We start from the raw sequence: 19,760 nt of genomic DNA, 5'->3' as shown, positions 1-19,760 counted from the left end.
GCCTCAAGTGGAGGAGTTTAAGTATCTCGGGGTCTTGTTCACGAGTGAGGGAAGAATGGAGCGGGAGATCGACAGACGGATCGGTGCGGCTGCCGCAGTAATGGGGGCACTGTGCCGGTCCATTGTGGTGAAGAGAGAGCTGAGCCGAAAAGCGAAGCTCTCGATTTACCGGTCGGTCTACGTTCCTACCCTCACCTATGGCCATGAACTTTGGGTTATGACCGAAAGAACGAGATCCCGGATACAAGCGGCTGAAATGCACTTCCTCCGTAGGGTGGCCGGGCACTCCCTTAGAGATAGGGTGAGGAGCTCGGCCATCCGAGAGGGGCTCGGAGTAGAGCTGCTGCTCCTCCACATTAAGAGGAGCCAGTTGAGGTGGCTCGGGCATCTATACCAGATGCCTCCTGGATGCCTTCCCCGGGAGGTGTTCCAGGCACGTCCCACCGGGAGGAGGCCCAGGGGACGGCCCAGGACACGCTGGAGGAACTATGCCTGGGAACGCCTTGGGCTCCACCCGGAGGAGCTGGAAGAGGTGTCTGGAGAGAGGGACGTCTGGGTTTCTCTGCTGAATCTGCTGCCCTCGCGACCCGGTCCGGATAATTGGAAGACGACGAGTACAATTTAAACATTTCATTTGAATAATTTACAGTCTGTTACACTGCTACCAATAATTCATGAATAACGAATAAAAATCATGCATTATTAAAAAAAAAAAAAATCCTCCCCAAAACCATGCACATTCCTTAAGTCAGGCTTATCTATGTACATTCAGTTTACAAATCACTTTCCAACAACACTTCCCAACAGCACCGGTCTTTCTATCACTGAACTTTTATCCCTTCCTGATTTATGTTCTCCTGTTCTCAACCTCATACTTCGAACCAGGCCATCATCATCAACTACTGTTCCACAACACGACCCAACTGCCACTGATTTCTTGGGAGAAGATCCTCCTTTACAAGAACAACATCATTAACTATAAGATTGCGCTGAATTACATGCCACTTTTGTCAAATGGAAATATTCTGGAGGTGTTCCCTTTTCCGTCGACTCCAAAACTTTTTGATCAAAAACTGTACACGGCGCCAACGCTTTGAGGAGTAGATATCCTCCCTCACAAAATTTCTTGAAGGAAGCAAGCCGGTCTCAGACTTCATTTGAATCAAATGATTAGGCGTTAAAGGCTCATGAGAACCAGGGTCATTTATTCCCTTTAATATTAAAGGATGACTGTTGACAATGCCCATTGCTTCATAAAAGAGAGTTACCACACAAGCATCATCAAGTTTACCCAGGCTTTGAGACAAAGTATAATCTGAAACATTTCGAAAGGAGCGTATCTGTTGCTCCCAAACACCACCAGCATGACATGCTAATAGAGCATTAAAAATAAACTCGCATTGGTTCTCTGCCAAAAAAGACTCTAGATGATTACTGTCACACTGTGTCAACTCATTTTTGCCTCCTGCAAAATGTCTCCCTTGATCACAACGTATCTGTCGCACAACTCCCCTTATGCTAATAAAGCACCATTGGCCATTGATAAATGAGTCTATGGATAAATCTTCTAACATTTCAATATGAACAGCACGTGAATAAAGACATGTAAATATCAAGCCATAACTCTTATGTTCCTTACGATTCCTGTTAACAACAAAACAACCAAAACAATCCATTCCGCAATAAGTAAATGGTGCAGAGGCCTCCAAACGTTCCTTCAGAAGCTCAGCCATAAGCTGTTCTTCCGCTGGCTGTCTGAGCTTCCTCTGTATACATTTGTGAATCATCTAAGGCACCAGCCTGCTGCAGCCAATAATACAAAACCCATTTATTCTGAGCTTCATTTAGGTTTGACCTCTCTACTGTCACTCGGAGGTGTGCCGTGATGGCACACCTCCGAGTGACAGTATTGACAAAAGTGACAGAGTGACAAAATGAGATGAGTAATATGGCTGTCCTTTGGCAAAATCCTTGGATGTCTAAAATGTTCGCTAAATGACGAATGTTTTAATCAGTTAAATTCAATTCAGTTTTATTTATATAGGGCCATTTCACAACACATGTCGTCTCAAGGCACTTCACAAAGGGTTTGGAATGGTGCAGGGTTGTTGGGGAGGTTAGAATAAACTCCTGAGTGTTAGAATTTGGCAATTTTAGAATGGGCTATGTGTAGGGGTACTAAGTAAAGTAATAAACTGATAAAGTGTGTCCATCTAGAGCCCACTGGTGGCCATTGTTATACTAAAAACCATAAGTATTGGGGATACCGCTCACTGTCAGACTGATTATAAACATTGGAAAAGAAAAGGGGTAGCAGAAATGGAGGGTGTGTTTGCACCTCAATCATAGGCAAAACATGACTCCCCCTTACTCCATCAAACAGGGAGGTAGGAAGGCATAGATAAACATAAAAGGCGAGTGTTGTTTACTGTTGCATTGTGTGAAACGTGGGTAACTTTAATCGTCCACCAACATGTAGCAGACCATCTTCTACCAATGGATTCAAATGGAAGAGAGGACTAGAAGGCAAAAGGATCTCTCCTCTTTGAAGTAATTTTATCTCTAGGCCAAAGGCATGCTCTTGCACAAGTCTCACCACTGATTTAACAGCATCCTCACGTTCTTTTACACTCACCACATTTGACCTACATTTATTCTGGCATCCAAGTCTTTTAATTCTGGCCACTGATTTAATCAGCGTTGACCAAGATAACAATCCACTGAAATGCTCCAGAAAATTTACAATGTCAATTTTAACCTCTGGGTCACCAACCAACATGCCCCCATCAGGGCATGATTTAAATGTTGATTTCAATGTTGATTAAAAAATTCAGGACCAGTTAGCCAGTTAGTTGTCAAAATCTCAGAGGCACAAAGCCCTCTTGATGCATGATCCGCTGTATTTTCAGTGGTGTGAACATGTTGCCATTGACTTGGACTTGTGTTGTCCCTTATTACCTGGGTCCAATTTGCCACAAATACATGAAACCGTCATGCTTCTTCACGACCCATGCATTGTTAATATACGACAACACTACTTGTGAATCTGTCTAGAAAAACTCTGTATCCATATTTTATTGAGTTCTGATTTCAAGAGAACACTCAACCTAGCGGCAACCACTGCAGCTGAAAGCTCTAGACGGGGAATATTTGTGATTTTCAAAGGAGCACCTCTGGCTTTAGCCATGATCAAAACACAATGGATCTCACCTTCCTCGTTCTCAAATCTGAGGTAGAAGCATGCACCATATGCTATGCTACTAGCATCTGAAAAGTGGTGTAGTTCTGTTTTAACAATTTTTCCAAACCCTTGGGGATGGTTACGTCTTGGTATCAATAACCCCTTTACATGTGGAAGGCAGGACTTCCACTTCTCCCACCGTACATGCAAGTCTTCAGGCAGAGGATTATCCCACCCAATACTTCTGCGGCACAGGTCCTGTAAAATACACTTCGCATTCACAATGAATGATGGAAGAAATCCCAGCGGATCATACAAAGAAGCTATTGCTGACAAAATACCACGGCGTGAATCAGGCTTATCCCTAAGATCTGTGTGAAAACCCAGGCAGTCACTTTCAACATGCCATTGCATACCCAGTATATGTTCAGTAGGTTCCAAATCAGGCTTAAGATCAGTAGAAACCACACTTGTGGCTCTCTCAAATGGTTCCACGCAGCTTAGAACTTCAGACCTATTAGGGTTAAATTTGTGTAGTCTCAAGCCACCTTCATTGCACAGTTTCTGTGCTTCAATTTGGTTGCATCTTTAGTTGTAGAGACACTGATTAATCCATCATCAACATATCAACAGACCAAAATTAGCACAGCCAGGAGAGGAGGCAGCACCAAAGAAGTGAACCTTCATTTGATATTCCTTTGGTTCGCTTTCCAAATCTCCTTGCTCGCACCATAGGAACCTCAAATAACAATGATGCTCTGGTGTAACATAAAACTAGTGAAACATCCTTTCAGCATCACAAATAATAGCAACTGCTTCCTTTCTAAAACACAAAAGGATTCCAATCAAAGAATTAATCAAGCCTGAACCTGTCAACAGAGTATCATTCAAAGAGGTACCACAAAATTTAGCTGAGCAATCAATCACTGCTCTTAACTTATCTGGATTTTTTGGATGGTACACCCTATGATGAGATAAGTACCATACACAACCATCACTGGCATCTGCGTTAGGAGCTAGTTCAGCATCACCACAGCTAATGATAGACTCCATACATTTTTTACAACTATTGTAGAACTGACCATTTGATTTTAGCCTCATCTTTAAATGATGTAAACGAACAGTAGCCAGCCGTTTATTATTTGGCAACACAGGAAGGCACAATACTTTAAATGGGAGGGGCACCTCCAAATGTCCATAATCCTTTTGTGTAATGTTTTCACTCAGATGTTGTATAAAATGAACATAGCCTTGGGAAACCCATTTTCCCTCTGGACCTTTTACATTGAAATCCAACTATAAAACCCTCAGAACATCAGAAATTAATGTATCTGGTATTTCTTTCACCATCACTCTATGTACAAATCTTTGATTACCTTGCCGATCCAAATGAGGATTGGCTGCCCTGATAATACTCCAACCAAGAGCAGTTGTTGGCTTCCCCAACAAGATAGCTTTTCAAATACAACATTTTCCCCCAACAGAGATAGATTTTGAATCAATTAAAGTTGTAAATGATAATTTAAAGTCCTCAAACTTCAAAGGGTCACCTGAAAATATAGCAGGTTCAGGAACCGGAAGGCAACTTAAACTTAATGAACTCGCTATGGCTTCAGCCAAATTCACTGCAGAACTCTCAGAGTGTACTTGAGGTGGTAATGATGCAGCCCCTGCATCTGACTTTCTTAGAGGTTTTAAAGTCTGCACTGATTTAACATTAAAACTTAAATCAAGGTTTTCCAGTTCAACTTTGACACAATCTTCAAGTCTGCTATAAACATCAGCCCAAGCTGCTGCTATTTTAACTTCCATGTCTATTTCCATTACCTTTAACTTGGTCTTCTCCTCATCAAAATTCTGTAGCACCTCAGCCTCCTTCTGCTTCATTTCTGCCATAATCTGGGACTCTTGAAGTTTCCATTCACATTCTAGCTTACTGTGTTTTGCTTGTTGAGCTTCAATCTTCAACGTGGATTTAAGCTGAACATTTTTGGCTGCAATATCAGCTTCTGCCATTACCCACCCTTGGGAAACTTTGGAGCTGGTAACTGATGAACCATCTGTACCTGAATAACTTTCTGTAGAGGTTTCCCCAAAAATAAACTTAATAATCTTCTCTATTTAAGATGACTCGCACCCTTTCCTTTTCAACTTCTTCATGAAATTGCTGTTCAACAATACCACCTTCTAAATGCTTACACACAAGATCTGATATCTCATTTGTCAATATAGTACAAGCATCTAATGTCTGTACAATGCAATTCTGGAGTATTTTAAGAATTGCATTGAAGAGGCTCATAGTTCTGCTTCGCTTCATCAAGGCTATGACTTCCTGATTTATCTCATCCAGTGCCTCCTCAAGACAGAAACCCTTCAATTTTCTCCTGGCTTCTTCAGCAATTTGTTTCCAGGATGCATACGATTTAAGAAATGCCTTTATCTGTCTCTAAGACTCTTCTTCCCAGTGTTGCTTTCCCTTTTCTGTAAGCTTTCTAGTGCGAGTAACCAAAACCTTTCGTCCTTTTCAGGACTTTTCTTCAATGCACACATCTTCATCAGAAATTCCTTTTTCACATGGCAGTGACACCTTAACTCATTAGTGACTCAAAATCTTACAATGAAATTAAACCCAGATTGAAAGTAAACACATAAAATGCCTAGTTACAAAATGCCTATTCTACTATCCGTTTTTTAATTATTCTTTTCAATCAGATGACGTCATGTCCAAGTTATTTCCACGCTGATTGATCAGTCAATTTCTCACCGCGTCAGTAGTCTTCTGTCGGTTTCAGTTTCTGCCGATACAAACTTGGACCACCGGAAAGACAGTTTCTCATGGTGGCGTTGCCTCCGACGCCGCATCAAAGCTTGCCTGATGTCCGACCCAAACATCTCACCGCCAATGGCAGCCAACACACCGAAGCGTCGGGTTTTCACTGTAGCAGCCCCCCCAGCTCTTGAACAACATTCATGTACCTCGCTGCTTTCACCGGGGGAATGCAAAGCAAAGATTTGTATTTTACACAAACATTTGATCATTCTGTGAGGTACAAAATAAACAAAAACAACTCATTGAAAACTACAAATACCATTAAATCAAAACAAAATATTTATAAACAATCAACACAGTGTTAATCAAAACAGACAAACATCTATCTATAAACAATCTACACAATTTGGAAATTCATTTTAAACAATTTACACATTTAATTTGAATAATTTACAGTCCAGTACACTCTGAAAAGATGTGTTTTACATTTATAATAAGCCCCTAATACTCTGATACCTTGAAATTTAGTCCTGCATACTGCCTTTTGAAAGTAATTTAATTAGTAAATAAAGTCCACCCATCAATAATCTAATCTCAGTGTAAATTCAGCTTTTCTGTGGAGGCTGGGGAGGATTGTTCAAGAACATCAGTGGGCAAACAGTAACATGAAGATGTAGAAACACAGCAAAATGATGTGAAGATGTGTAAAATGGGATTAGATAATTAAACAATATCCAAAGGTCTCACAGGTTAATCATCAGTCCAGCATCTGGAACTTGAAGAACTATGTCACAGCTGCAGACCTAACAAGGTGTGTCAACCTCAGCTGAAAGGCCAGGAAAGGCGAGCATTATTGAGAGAAGCAGCCAATGATCCAGGGTATTTTTTCTTGAAGAGTTTCTGAGATCCAAATGCTCCAAGTGCAAATAAACATCTCCCTGAACACATCACTGTTAAACACGTATTATGCTACCACCACCACTCCATCTTCCTCAGCAGGAAGATGGAGGATAATGACAGTTGATAGAAAGTTTGATGGAGCTAAAAGCAGGAGAATCCTGGAATAAGAGCTATTACAGGCTACATAAAACTTGATACTGCAGTGGAGGTTTACCTCGTAGCACTTTTCATCAGCGTATTTTCATGTGTTGTAAAAATGCAGTCCAAATCTTGCCAAAGATTTGGAAATTCATGTTTGGACACCGCTCACCCAATCTGACCGAGCATGAGTTTTTTTAAAAAAGAAGAAGGGACAAAACCGTTAGTCTATAGATGTGCAAAACTGATAGAATAATACCACAGTATACTTGGAGCTGGTATTAAAGCAAAAGGTGGCTCTGCAAAGCATTGACTCAAGGGGGCTGAATACAAATGCATGAAAAACTGTACAACTTCTAGTAATGCAACCTTTAACCGACGCTTTACAATTAGGCACTCTAACACGTACAATTTAAACAAAATGCATTCAAGCTTTTGGATTGTTGTATGGCAAAACGCAAAAAGGTTCAAAGGGTAAAGCACTGTACATGTCATAAAACATAGAACCCAGTGGTTACCGTTCCACACATTTAACTCCCAGTAGGAATATATCAAGGTGTTTAAAAAAGGAATTACGTTTTCAAAGTCACAAGCACTTTATGGATTATACAATGTTACATGCTACCTGCAACTTTTAAATGTTGTAAAAAAGCAAAGCCACTGCAGACCCACTGACGTGTATTTGCCTTTGTCATACACATGAAATGCCACATCAATAACTGTCACAACACATCAGCTTCAGCACCGCTGTTTACCTTGTTCCCTGCACACTTGCTTTGCATTAGCATTTAGTTTCCTCCCTCCAGAGTTTAAAGGGCCTCCTCTGTTGTATTTCTCCCAAAGACAGTTTGACGGTTAATTGGAAAATAACAAGTTCAATTTATGCATCCTTGGAGCAACATAATCGATATTAATTCAAATTTCACAGTGAAGCTTCTTAGCTCTGTTCTCCTGCAAGAGGGCTAGATTTGGACCACTTGTTCAATCAGCCAGCAGCTGTACTTTGAACATCTGATTTCATGCTCCTTGACTTTTTTTTCAGCTGGCACATTCCCTGTTTAATTAAACACCATTTGATACATTATCTTAGATACTCCAATGCATAGTTAAACATATTGGATTTGATTAGCTGAATCTCATTTAGTTGTGGAATAATTGCACCTTTACCGCTGAGGTGGTGGAGAGGAGGGTGGGATGCTTCAAGGAGGTAGCAAATACCAAAGAGGCTGTTTTGCACATAGAAAACACTGCAATGGAAAAGTGTATTTTTGGGTTTCCCTCATTTTGTCATATTACAGCTAAAAATTTCAATATATTTTATTAATTTTAAAGTGATCATAAAGTATTAAAAAAGTGTAGCATGCATTTATATTTAGGTCCTTTTACACTAATACCCCTAAATAAAACCTTCCAACAGCTGCCTTCAGGACTCACCTAGATAGTAATTAGAACTGTCAATATGTAATTTAACCTCAGTCCTAATACAGCTGTTCTGAGAAGGCCTCAGGAATTATAGAGAACATTAGAGAGTAACACCAAGAAACAGGCACTATCTAAACTAGCCAGAACATCTGACAGAGATCCACACCAAAGCCATTGCTTTCCACAAGTCATGTAGAGGACACAGCAAACATGTGGAAGAAGGTGCTCTGGTCAGATGAGACCAAAACTGATCTTTTTGGCCTACATACAAAACCAATCTAACACTACACCCTCAGCACATCACACCCACCATAAAACATGGTAGTGCGTGGATAATGCTGTGGGGGTGCTTTTTTAAGCAGGGACAATGAAGCTAGATATGGTTAAAGGAAGATGGATGTGGCAATAAAAATGGCAATCCTGGAAAAAGCACTGCTGAAGCTTGCAAAAGCCTTGAGGCTTGGGGGAGGAGGCTCACCTACGAGCAGGAGAACATCTGTAAACATACAATCAAAGCTGCAATGTAATAGTTTAAATCAAGCATTTCCATATTCTAGAATGGTCCAGTCAAAGTCCAGACCTAAATCCAGTTAAGAAGCTTTGTTGAGATTTAAAAATAGCTGTTTACAGATGCTCCTCATCTAATCCGACTCTGTCAAACTTTTTCAGATTTTTACTTTTTTGTAAATATTTAAAAAAACATGTAACATTTTCCTTCTACTTCACACTGATGAGCTGCTTGTTTTGGTCTGTCTAGGTGCAAGGGGTTTGAAAAGAATTGCAGAGGTACTGTAATAACACATTGAACGGGTATCAAAGTTTAGGTGAAATTGTATCCTGCTTTTTATGGTGCTTTTTTCAAATTGTAAGTGCAGAAAATTGTCTCCTATCCCACATGGCTGGGAGTTAGTTAGAAGTAGTCGGGTGAGGAGATGTGGTTGAGGTAAGTTGGAGAAGGAATACATCTAAAACAGGCATCACCTCTCCTTAATGCAGTGACTATTAAGCTGAGGATGCTAAGTATGTTGAAGATCCTGATGTAGCTGAACATGCATAGGAAATTGAGGACTTTAAATGTCTCTGCATTGCAGGATAAAGCACAGCAAAGTATCAGATATCTGGAAGCCCAAAAAGAACCTCTTATATTGCTGGAGCTTGGTTTTGTTGTTCATTACTTCTAATGTCAGACCTTTAATTTTTGATTTAATGCCCTGGACATTTCTTTAAAAGTTTTTATAAAATGTTCAGTTTAACAGGGGGAAGTGTGAGCTAACTGAGAGGTCTGGAACATGGTCACATTTTTCATTAATCTGAGCAGTACCAAAAAATGGTAGAGGCTAACAACATGTATTTGTTATTTTATAGCTTTAACGCAATATATAATATTATTCTTTTTTGTCAAATGTATATTTCAAAGTATTAAAAGACATGTTGTCCACCTGAACATGTGAAAAACCTCTTGATAAATTTATGCATTTTTTTCATGCCTAAAAAAGACTGAAACCAGCAACAAATCCTGTGTGAATCTGTAATAATTCCTGCATTAAAGCACTTCAGAGTGAAGCATAAAATGTATAAATTCCACCTGAAATATTTACAGGGGGAGAAAATTAACTACCTCAAATTGAAATAGTAAAACTAATTAAAACCAGTATTATCTTTTTTTTCTCTGTCTCTCTTATCACAGCCTGGATGTGTGAATACAACGGAAGTTGACATAAAGAAGTCCTCCAGAATGAAAAATCCACACAAAACCAGAAAGGTATCCTAGTCATTAAACTGTTTTTTGTGTATGTTGACGGTATTTCTCTGTACATCCAAGGCTTCTAAGGCTGATACATATGTGTGACTGGTTTGTCATCTCAGTCTGTGTACGGGCTGCAGAATGACATCCGTACCCACAGTCCAACCCACACCCCCGTTCCAGAGGCCAAACAGCCTACAGAAGAAGAGCTGCAGGAACAGGTTAGGTCTCAAAGTCGTCATCTAGGTTTACAGAAAGGTTTCTCCATAACAAAAAACAATTTCTTTAAATTTTATTGCTCTAATGGAAGATTTTGTTCATTTTAATATCATGTATGCATCATCTCTATTTTATAATAAAACTATGTAAAAAAGTTTAACATGGTAAATATATTGCATGGAGTAAAATAATCGGATATGATGCCAATTATTTGTTCTGCTAGTTTACTGCATGCACCCTACTGTTGTTTCAGATCACCTTTTGGCAACTACAATTAGACCGGCATCGGCTGAAAATGTCCAAAGTGGCAGAGAGGTGAGCAATGTTCTTTGTGTTTTCATTGAGTTTAGGTATCGATTTGTTTACTGAGCCGTTAAACTGCCATAAAATGCAGAGGAACTGAGGCCTATAGTGACCTTGATGAGTGTTTGGATTCAGATAGCAGCTTTCCTTCTTCTCTACTCCCATTTTACTTGATACTAGATGTGTCCTTTTGTCATTTATTCAGTAAAAAGACTGGTATATTTAGGAAAAAATGCTTCTCTATCTTTGCATCCACAGTGGGTTCAAAACAGCTTTTACTTTAGTTTGAAAAATCTGCTTTCAAGAGAAGTCCACCTCTGTTGACGTTTTCAATCAACCTTTTATTCCCAAGGGAATGTTTTCCCTACTCATGATTACTTCATGATTGTATACTTCTGTGTTCTGGCAGTAAAAGTTTGTATTTCTCGTTCTTTTGTTTGCAATAGTTTACTGGGTTACACGGAGCAGTATCTTGAATATGACCCCTTCCTCACGCCTCCAGATCCATCTAACCCTTGGATGTCAGATGACACCACCCTTTGGGAACTTGAAGCCAGGTATCAACCTGTACCTGACCTCATCAAATATTCAGCTTAATACCTTCGACTGTTTGTTGAGATGTTGCAGTTTTTTGTCTTTTTAATATCCCCGCTTTGTGTCTTCTGCAGCAAGGAACCAGGCCAGCAGAGGGTGAAGAGGTGGGCTTTCGGCATCGATGAGGTTCTCAAAGATCCTGTGGGAAGAGAGCAGTTCCTCAAGTTCCTTGAGTCAGAGTTTAGTTCAGAGAATCTCAGGTAAATAAAGAAATACAGAGAACATGAACACCATATGTCTTTTAGATTTTATCATGAAGTTGGACTAATTTGGGTATCAATTGGCTACATAAATATGTTAAATATTGTTATCTTGATTCAGTACAACAAATCGACCAGATAAATAGCAACTGGTGGCAGTTTTTTCTGCCACCAAAACAGCTCTGAATCATAAGAGCAAAGACACAGGACTTCTTTGGGTCTTGTGTGGATTGTCACCTCAGGACTCCGTTGCAGGGGTTAAATAATTATTTGTGGGAAGCTTTTTGTTGTTTGAGGACTGAATTGTAGATTCGACCATTATCATCTAGGAACTTTCTAAGATTGTCCCACATCCCTTGAGCTTGGTATGTTTATGAGAGTCACTCTAAAGGCAATTATGAGAGAACAATGAAACTTAGCATGCATGTTTTTTTTGTTGTTTTTTTTACTGAGGGAGGAAGTTAGAGTACCCAGAGAAAACCCACACATGCACAGATAGATCATGCTAATTCTATGCAGAAAGATCCCAGGCTGGGATTCAAACCCATGAACTTGTTGTATCAGGGCTAGCTTCTGCTCTAGATTTATTTTGTACTCTAGAGATGTAAATATTCAGATATGCATAAATATTGTCTCCTCTATACACTGTGGATAGATACAGCTATATAAAAAGGCACATAACCTTTTTTTCCCACTTTCTGACAAGAAATAAACTAAACGTTTTTTGTTTTAGGCCAGATTATCCAATTATATTTATTAGAGAAAGCCAGAATAATGAGAGCATTTTTTAGAATGTTTTGAAACAGCGAGTTTGAGGTGTTACCTTAAAATACACATTGTACCTCTAATTAACTCAAGTGTTGTGAATTAACTTACATGGTGCTTAGAAATATATTACATCATTATTTGGGCTTTCCCATAGTTTAAAGGTATAATAATCTTAATGAATGTAAGCTTCTTAATTTAAACAAATTCCAAGAAATATCTGAAAAAAAATCTGCCTTGTCATTACTTCCACTTGTTAAACATAAATAACTTTTAACTATTTTAAATATTTTATGCAATAGATAAAGTTTGGTGAATATATGTTGAAACTAAATTTGCAAAATATGTGCTGCTGTAACTGTGTTTACATATGAATACCGCTACTGATCATCATGGAAAACTGCAGAGAATCAAAGGTTCATAGAAATCATACAAATAGCTAAACAAAGAAATGTGGATGGCTAGCCAGCTCCCTCTAATGGAATGTGCATGAACTGTACTTTCCCAATCCTTATAAAATCGTCAGTTTATCTAAAGTAAGATAACTGTTTATCATCAGAATTGTAATTCCTGGCATAATTTTGTTTAGATATGTGAATTTTATCACTTAAGAAGCAATGGCAACCAAAATTGATAAACTAAATGCTCTACAAAGTTATGTTGTAACATGTGTTGATTTATATCTGTATCTCATCTTCATTGACATTTCTTTCAAAGGCTTAAAATGTCTTTAATTTAATAATTTTAATTTCAGGCCTGATGAAACATCTGATTTAAAAAGGGCTGGCTTGTAAACAGTGATTTCAATAGCTGGGTAAACCCTATAGCCATATACAGGGGTTGGACAATGAAACTGGAACACCTGTCATTTAGTGTGGGAGGTTTCATGGCTAAATTGGACCAGCCTGGTAGCCAGTCTTCATTGATTGCACATTGCACCACTAAGAGCAGAGTGTGAAGGTTCAATTAGCAGGGTAAGAGCACAGTGTGGCTCAAAATATTGAAATACACACAACATTATGGGTGACATACCAGAGTTCAAAAGAGGACAAATTGTTGGTGCACGTCTTGCTGGCGCATCTGTGACCAAGACAGCAAGTCTTGTGATGTATCAAGAGCCACGGTATCCAGGGTAATGTCAGCATACCACCAAGAAGGACCAACCACATCCAACAGGATTAACTGTGGACGCAAGAGGAAGCTGTCTGAAAGGGATGTTCGGATGCTAATCCGGATTGTATCCAAAAAACATAAAACCACGGCTGCCCAAATCACGGCAGAATTAAATGTGCACCTCAACTCTCCTGTTTCCACCAGAACTGTCCGTCAGGAGCTCCACAGGATCAATATACACGGCCGGGCTGCTATAGCCAAACCTTTGGTCACTCATGCCAATGCTAAACGTCGGTTTCAATGGTGCAAGGAGCGCAAATCTTGGGCTGCGGACAATGTGAAACATGTATTGTTCTCTGATGAGTCCACCTTTACTGTTTTCCCCACATCCGGGAGAGTTACGGTGTGGAGAAGCCCCAAAGAAGCGTACCACCCAGACTGTTGCATGCCCAGAGTGAAGCATGGGAGTGGATCAGTGATGGTTTGGGCTGCCATATCATGGCATTCCCTTGGCCCAATACTTGTGCTAGATGGGCGCGTCAATGCCAAGGTCTACCGAACCATTCTTGAGCACCATGTGCCTCCAATGGTTCAAACATTGTATCCTGAAGGCGGTGCCGTGTATCAGGATGACAATGCACCAATACACACAGCAAGACTGGTGAAAGATTGGTTTGATGAACATGAAAGTGAAGTTGAACATCTCCCATGGCCTGCACAGTCACCAGATCTAAATATTATTGAGCCACTTTGGGGTGTTTTGGAGGAGCGAGTCAGGAAACGTTTTCCTCCACCAGTATCACGTAGTGACCTGGCCACTATCCTGCAAGAAGAATGGCTTAAAATCCCTCTGACCACTGTGCAGGACTTGTATATGTCATTCCCAAGATGAATTTACACTGTATTGGCCGCAAAAGGAGGCCCTACACCATACTAATAAATTATTGTGGTATAAAACCACTTGTTTCAGTTTCATTGTCCAACCCCTGTAGTCAGTTGTAGAAGTTAAAGTTAGATAAACAAAATGTAAAATCCTAGTGGCAAAAACACCAATTTGAGTTGAAAAATTGTACTTAGATTGTTTTAAGTAATAAACTAAGTAATCTAAGGAAACTTTCAACACTTTTACTGTTTTACCTGCTACCGTTGGTATTCAGGTTCTGGCTTGCAGTCCAAGAACTAAAGAAGCGCCCCATCAGAGAGGTCCCAACTCGTGTTCAGGAAATCTGGCAGGAGTTTCTGGCCCCTGGAGCGCCCAGTGCCATCAATGTGGACTCCAAGAGCTATGACAAAACCACCCAGAATGTCAAAGACCCCGGACGCTATGCCTTTGAGGATGCACAGGTCAATTATTGTGTAACTATTTATACTGATGCAACAAATCTGCATTACTTATCTAACACAATAATGTAGAAAAACTTAAACCCGGTCTCTGCATATTAAAATCATCTTATAGCTGCTAGGGGGTAGTATATGACTCATTTCTGTTTGGTGGTTCAGATGCATCTTGTATTTCCTTATTTAGAGCATTTTTGCTGTAACAGCTGCTTTCATCCTTAATTTTCTTATTCTGTTTCTTCAACAGGAACATATCTACAAATTGATGAAGAGTGATTCTTATAGCCGTTTCATTCGTTCCAGTGCCTACCAGGAGTTATTACAGGCCAAGAAGAAGGTACAAAACACACAAGTCCTGATTTCAGACAATGAATAATGCCTCAAATTTAATTTATTGTAAGAAATAAATAACTAGATGTTGTAACATTTCAAACTCACCTCTAGATGAAACTTATTAGTTATTGATGTTTAATATTAAATACATTCCAAACCTATGTTGACTTAAAACAAATATCAATTCAGTAATAGAAGGGAGGCAGAAAGAGAACAAATAATCAGTATTTTTTCAGCTGATGTCAAGCTTTAGAAAAAAACCTTGACAATAACAAAATAGTATGTAAACATGCCCAAAACATGACAGTTCATTCAGAATAACTCCAATGTATTTATGTGCTTCAAACCAATCCCTACTTGTCAAAGGTTTGAACTAAATATTTTAAAAGAAGAAAAAGCATTACTGCCTGAATATGTTGTGGGTTTCTTTTTCTGATGAAACATGATGAAAATGAAAAAATGAATTTGTTGTTTGTGTCCCAACAGAAAAGCAAAAATTTGTTCTGAAGTCTCTTGCTTCCAGGTGACGTTCACTATAAAATCCTTAAACATGGCTTTGAATGTTGTATTGTATGTGGTGTCTCCATAAAACATCATGTGTACATATTTCCAGTTACACTGCAATAAATCTGAACAGTGCTTATGATATAGTTACACCATCATGTCTCATTCTACACACTGTATAATACATCACATTGAAGTATATATAACTCATAGATGTTACCTCACATTGTATTTATCTGATTAGATAAAGGAAATGTGTCTCTGTATTACAAGTTTCTGATATTTGAAGCTTACATCTAAAAAATGAGATGCATGTAAAAAACAGGCTGTGTTGTTCAAAATACAAATCAAATAAAGATAAAAGTGATTTATTTGAAATTTTACTTTAAGTCGACATATTAAAGTCAAATATTCCCATTTAGGGAACATTTGAAATGCTTGTTCTTATTTGTAAATATTAGAGATATACTAGTCAGTTTTTGGGGACAAACCTAAGCTGATAATTTGTATAACTGGCAGTGTGAATGTAATTATAACCGGTTCTGTTGGAGATGAATGTTGTGAAAATGACAATTAATTAGTAGAAAAGCACCCTATTTTTTATATTCACATCCTGCCCTGAACAGTAGGATCAGTCAGAAGGATCAGTCAGTGGTGGGTTTACACATGCGTAATTAATTATCAGTCTAGTCATAGAGGTAGCAGCTCTGACTGTGGTTGGGAGGGACAGTTGTGAAAGGACTGGGCAGCCTGTGAATGCTTTGGGTTGGTGGACAGTAGCCCTCACTGCTTTTTAAGAAGTCTGAGGAGCAAAAGATTCTTCAAAAGTCTCCAATAGTAAATGTTGCTAGATTTGTTGCTAGTCATTGTTTTGGATAGATAACAGTATCTAGAGGGATTCAAAAAGTTGCTAGATAAAATGACATAACTGATTAGTTTGCAACATTGAGAGTAATCACCTAGAGGTAGTGCGTTCATTGACTGGAAAAAGATTTAATTTTTGGGTTTTCGACCAGTTCGGCCAGTTTAATTTACAATATAATTGTTTTGATGCATTTCTTCTAAATATATATTTTTGGTTAGTATAATTCTGGGTCCTCCTTTGCTGTGTGGCTTTAGTCATTATTTAATCACCCTGACTTATCAGATCAGCTTGCCCACTATACCATTTTGTAAGGGGGATATCTTAAGATGACACTTTTATATGGAATTTAATTGTATTTAAAAATCCTATATTTTGGTCAAATTGAAACTAATTAGATCTTAAAAAACAAAATGCCATATTTAAGAGCAAAGAGTTAATGTAGATTTATTCTGATTAAATATTTTATTACCTCAACTCTAAATTAAAGTCATAAAAACATGACAAAGTCAATTTGAAAAATATGTTGGTCCTTTTGTCCCAATGGTTTAAAATAGAACATTTAGGAAAATTAGCTTCAAATATCAAAACTGGAAATGAATGTTTTCCTTGTTAACATTTTACAACTTTCTTTGTTGAAACTCAGCTTTCTCTTTTTTCCTCTTGAGCACAGGAGGAACCATTTGCAGACAAGAGACTCTAACGTTGTGTGCCATGCTCAAAATCTATGGCTTTCCTCTCTCCGGGATACGAAGAGGGGGGCCATTGCATCTAATCCTCATCATCCGTCATCTGTTATTGGCTCAGCCAGACGATGAGCCAAGCTGCCTGTTCGTCTGTTGTCCACAAGATGTTGCATGTCCATGGAGAGGATGTTTCAGTTTCTCTCTCCTCTTTCAGTACAGATACATACATTTCCAGTGTTCCCAGAATGAAGATGCTGTTGGACTTGTGAGGGGAGTGAGAGACTGAGAAACAAAATGGAAGAAAGTTCAATCCAATGCTCCAGTTCTTTCCATCACAGCTACTCCCGTTGGGGCATTTTCTCTCACTTACAGCAGAAACAAATGATGTCAGAGAGAAATTAGAAAAAGACACCGAGATACAAAAAAAAACAAAAAACCAGAAGATAGCTTACACTGATAACTTTAACCAACGTCATTGCTTTACATGAGGTTACAGAAACATTGTCACACGATGGGAAGTGTTGTGCAGAATGAATATACAAATATATATACATATTTATTATGATTCTGATTATTTATTGTGCATTTAGTTTGCTTTTTATAATTTGATTGCACTACAATATTTAGCACATACAATTCTCATTGCACCTGTAAAGTCTCATTCAGATTTACAAAGACGCCAACTCCTGTCTTATGTAGAACATCATTCTTTGTTATTCTCTTCTGCATTTATTTTTATACCATATTTAAAGACACTTTTACTTACTTGTATTAATAAAGTTGATCCTCTATCTGTTACAACAGTCTGGTTGTGTACTTTTATATTTATGCCCCTTCTGTTGTCTTTAGTGTACAATGCACTCAGCACAGTCAGCAAAAATAGACTTGAGGAGCTTTGTTTAGGCTTTGCACTTTTGCAGTCTAACACAAGAGGGCGTTAGTTATTTCTCCATGACTTAAGAATCTGACCATCTTCACAGATCAGCAAAAATACAGATAAATGTGATTTTGTCATGCAAAAGTGCCATCATCCTCCAGCCCGCTGAAAAGAGTTATTGTTCAGACCTTAGCCCTCTGATGTTTTGCAGGGTCTGTTGATGTTTCAGCTCTTTGATGGCAGAAGTGACCGTCTGTGTTTCCACTGTCTGTGCCTGGCAGTCAGTTTAGCAAGAACCACAAAAAAGACAAACATCTTTGTCTCCTCTGCATCAAGGAATGTGAACTGTGGCGTTTTTCAAAGCACGCTCTTAGTAGGTCTGTAGATGTGCATCCAATGATTTATGGACTGGAGGTTATGAGACATAATGTGATGTGGTTTCACTGCCAATGGAAGGTTTGCAGAGGACCTTTGTTTTTTCATTGTCCCTGCTTTTATTGTCTTTGGTGGCAAAGATGTAAGGGAGGATGGAAAGGTTATACAGACATGGTGAGATAAATAGACAGATGTTATTTTTATATACATAAACATCTGAAAAGTGTGTCATGCATTTATTTTGATTCAATACTTAGTAGAAACACCTTTTGCTCTTCTTCCTCACTCAACTCAGACTAGCTTCCCTGTTTGTGCTGTAAAGCATCCCTATACTGCATGATGCTGCCTCAGTCATGTTTCACAGTGGGCATAGTGTGTTCAAGGAGTAAAGTGTTTTCCTCTACACATTTCGCACATAGGCTAAAAAGCCTAATTTTTTGTCCCATCTAAGCAGAACACCTTCTTTCACATGTTTCCAACTTGCAAACAGGACTTCCTAATGCTTTCTTTTTGCCACTCTTCTATAAAGGCTAGATTTTTGTAATGCATAACTTGTAGTATTTGTGTAAAAAAAAATTTCCACCAGAACTGTAAATTGCTGCTGCTCCCCTTTAGCTGAGAAACACCTTCTGGCTGTTTCTCTGATTAATGCTCCCCTAGCCCTGGCTTTGAATTAAGGGGCACGGCCCTGTTTTTGTAGATTTGAATAGATTTTGGACAGAACAGTGCTCCATGACATATTCAAAGGTTGAATAAATAGTTTCATAATCTAATTCTGCTTCAAACTTCACCACAACTTTATATCAGCCCTGTCTCTTGTGTTCCTTGGTCCTTCTGACACTAATGTCTTCTAACAAACCTCTGAGGCCTTAATAACACAGCTGTATTGGTACTTGAGATAATTACACACTGACGTTTTTATGAATAGGGTGGCCTTTAAATTCAAATGGTTTCCACTTATTTTTATTTTAGGTTAACAAACTAATATTCTTATTTTGTGAATGTGGAAACTATGTATCGTTTTTCTTTCCCTGAACACTGATGTTTTTTCCTAAAATCCCAATAAAATACATTAAAGTTTGAGTTTGTAACATGAAAAAGGTTGCAAAAGCTTCTGCATAGCAAGATATCCATAGATATTTTTCTTTTTGGTAAAATCATTATTCTTAGCCAAGATGTCTGTTCTGCATAGACATATTTCATGTCTCACTTGACTTGAGACATGAAGCTCTTGATGGATTAATTAGTCAGCCCGAAGTGGTTTAACAAACAATAAACATTTTCCTCTGAAAACTGACTGGACTGTACTGACTAAGATAGAGCAATATTCAAGAAAGCAGTGAAATTTGGTTTGACTCCCACAATGAACATGGCCAGTAGGAAATAACCCTCCCTGTTTTGAAAAAGGAGGTGGGGTGCAAGGGATTCAAACTAAG

At 38.7% G+C, this 19,760-nt stretch overlaps 1 protein-coding gene across 1 annotated transcript in view; it reads left to right on the top strand.

Moving 5' to 3' along the window:
- The window catches only part of rgs7a (regulator of G protein signaling 7a), a 76,950-nt gene extending 59,077 nt beyond the window's left edge, over positions 1 to 17,873 (top strand). Inside the window, exons 10-18 of the mRNA XM_047351816.1 lie at positions 10,099 to 10,173; positions 10,278 to 10,376; positions 10,628 to 10,689; positions 11,124 to 11,234; positions 11,346 to 11,471; positions 14,507 to 14,693; positions 14,935 to 15,024; positions 15,507 to 15,543; positions 17,060 to 17,873. Coding sequence (XP_047207772.1) covers positions 10,099 to 10,173; positions 10,278 to 10,376; positions 10,628 to 10,689; positions 11,124 to 11,234; positions 11,346 to 11,471; positions 14,507 to 14,693; positions 14,935 to 15,024; positions 15,507 to 15,527 — 771 coding nt within the window. The 3' untranslated portion in view covers positions 15,528 to 15,543; positions 17,060 to 17,873. The remainder of the gene's footprint in view (positions 1 to 10,098; positions 10,174 to 10,277; positions 10,377 to 10,627; positions 10,690 to 11,123; positions 11,235 to 11,345; positions 11,472 to 14,506; positions 14,694 to 14,934; positions 15,025 to 15,506; positions 15,544 to 17,059) is intronic.
- The last annotated feature ends 1,887 nt before the right edge of the window (positions 17,874 to 19,760 follow it).

The sequence above is a fragment of the Girardinichthys multiradiatus genome, chromosome 22 (assembly GCF_021462225.1).
Source record: "Girardinichthys multiradiatus isolate DD_20200921_A chromosome 22, DD_fGirMul_XY1, whole genome shotgun sequence".
NCBI lineage: Eukaryota > Metazoa > Chordata > Actinopteri > Cyprinodontiformes > Goodeidae > Girardinichthys > Girardinichthys multiradiatus.
Note: the sequence above shows the minus strand (reverse complement) of the source record. Positions and strands in the feature narration are given on the sequence as shown.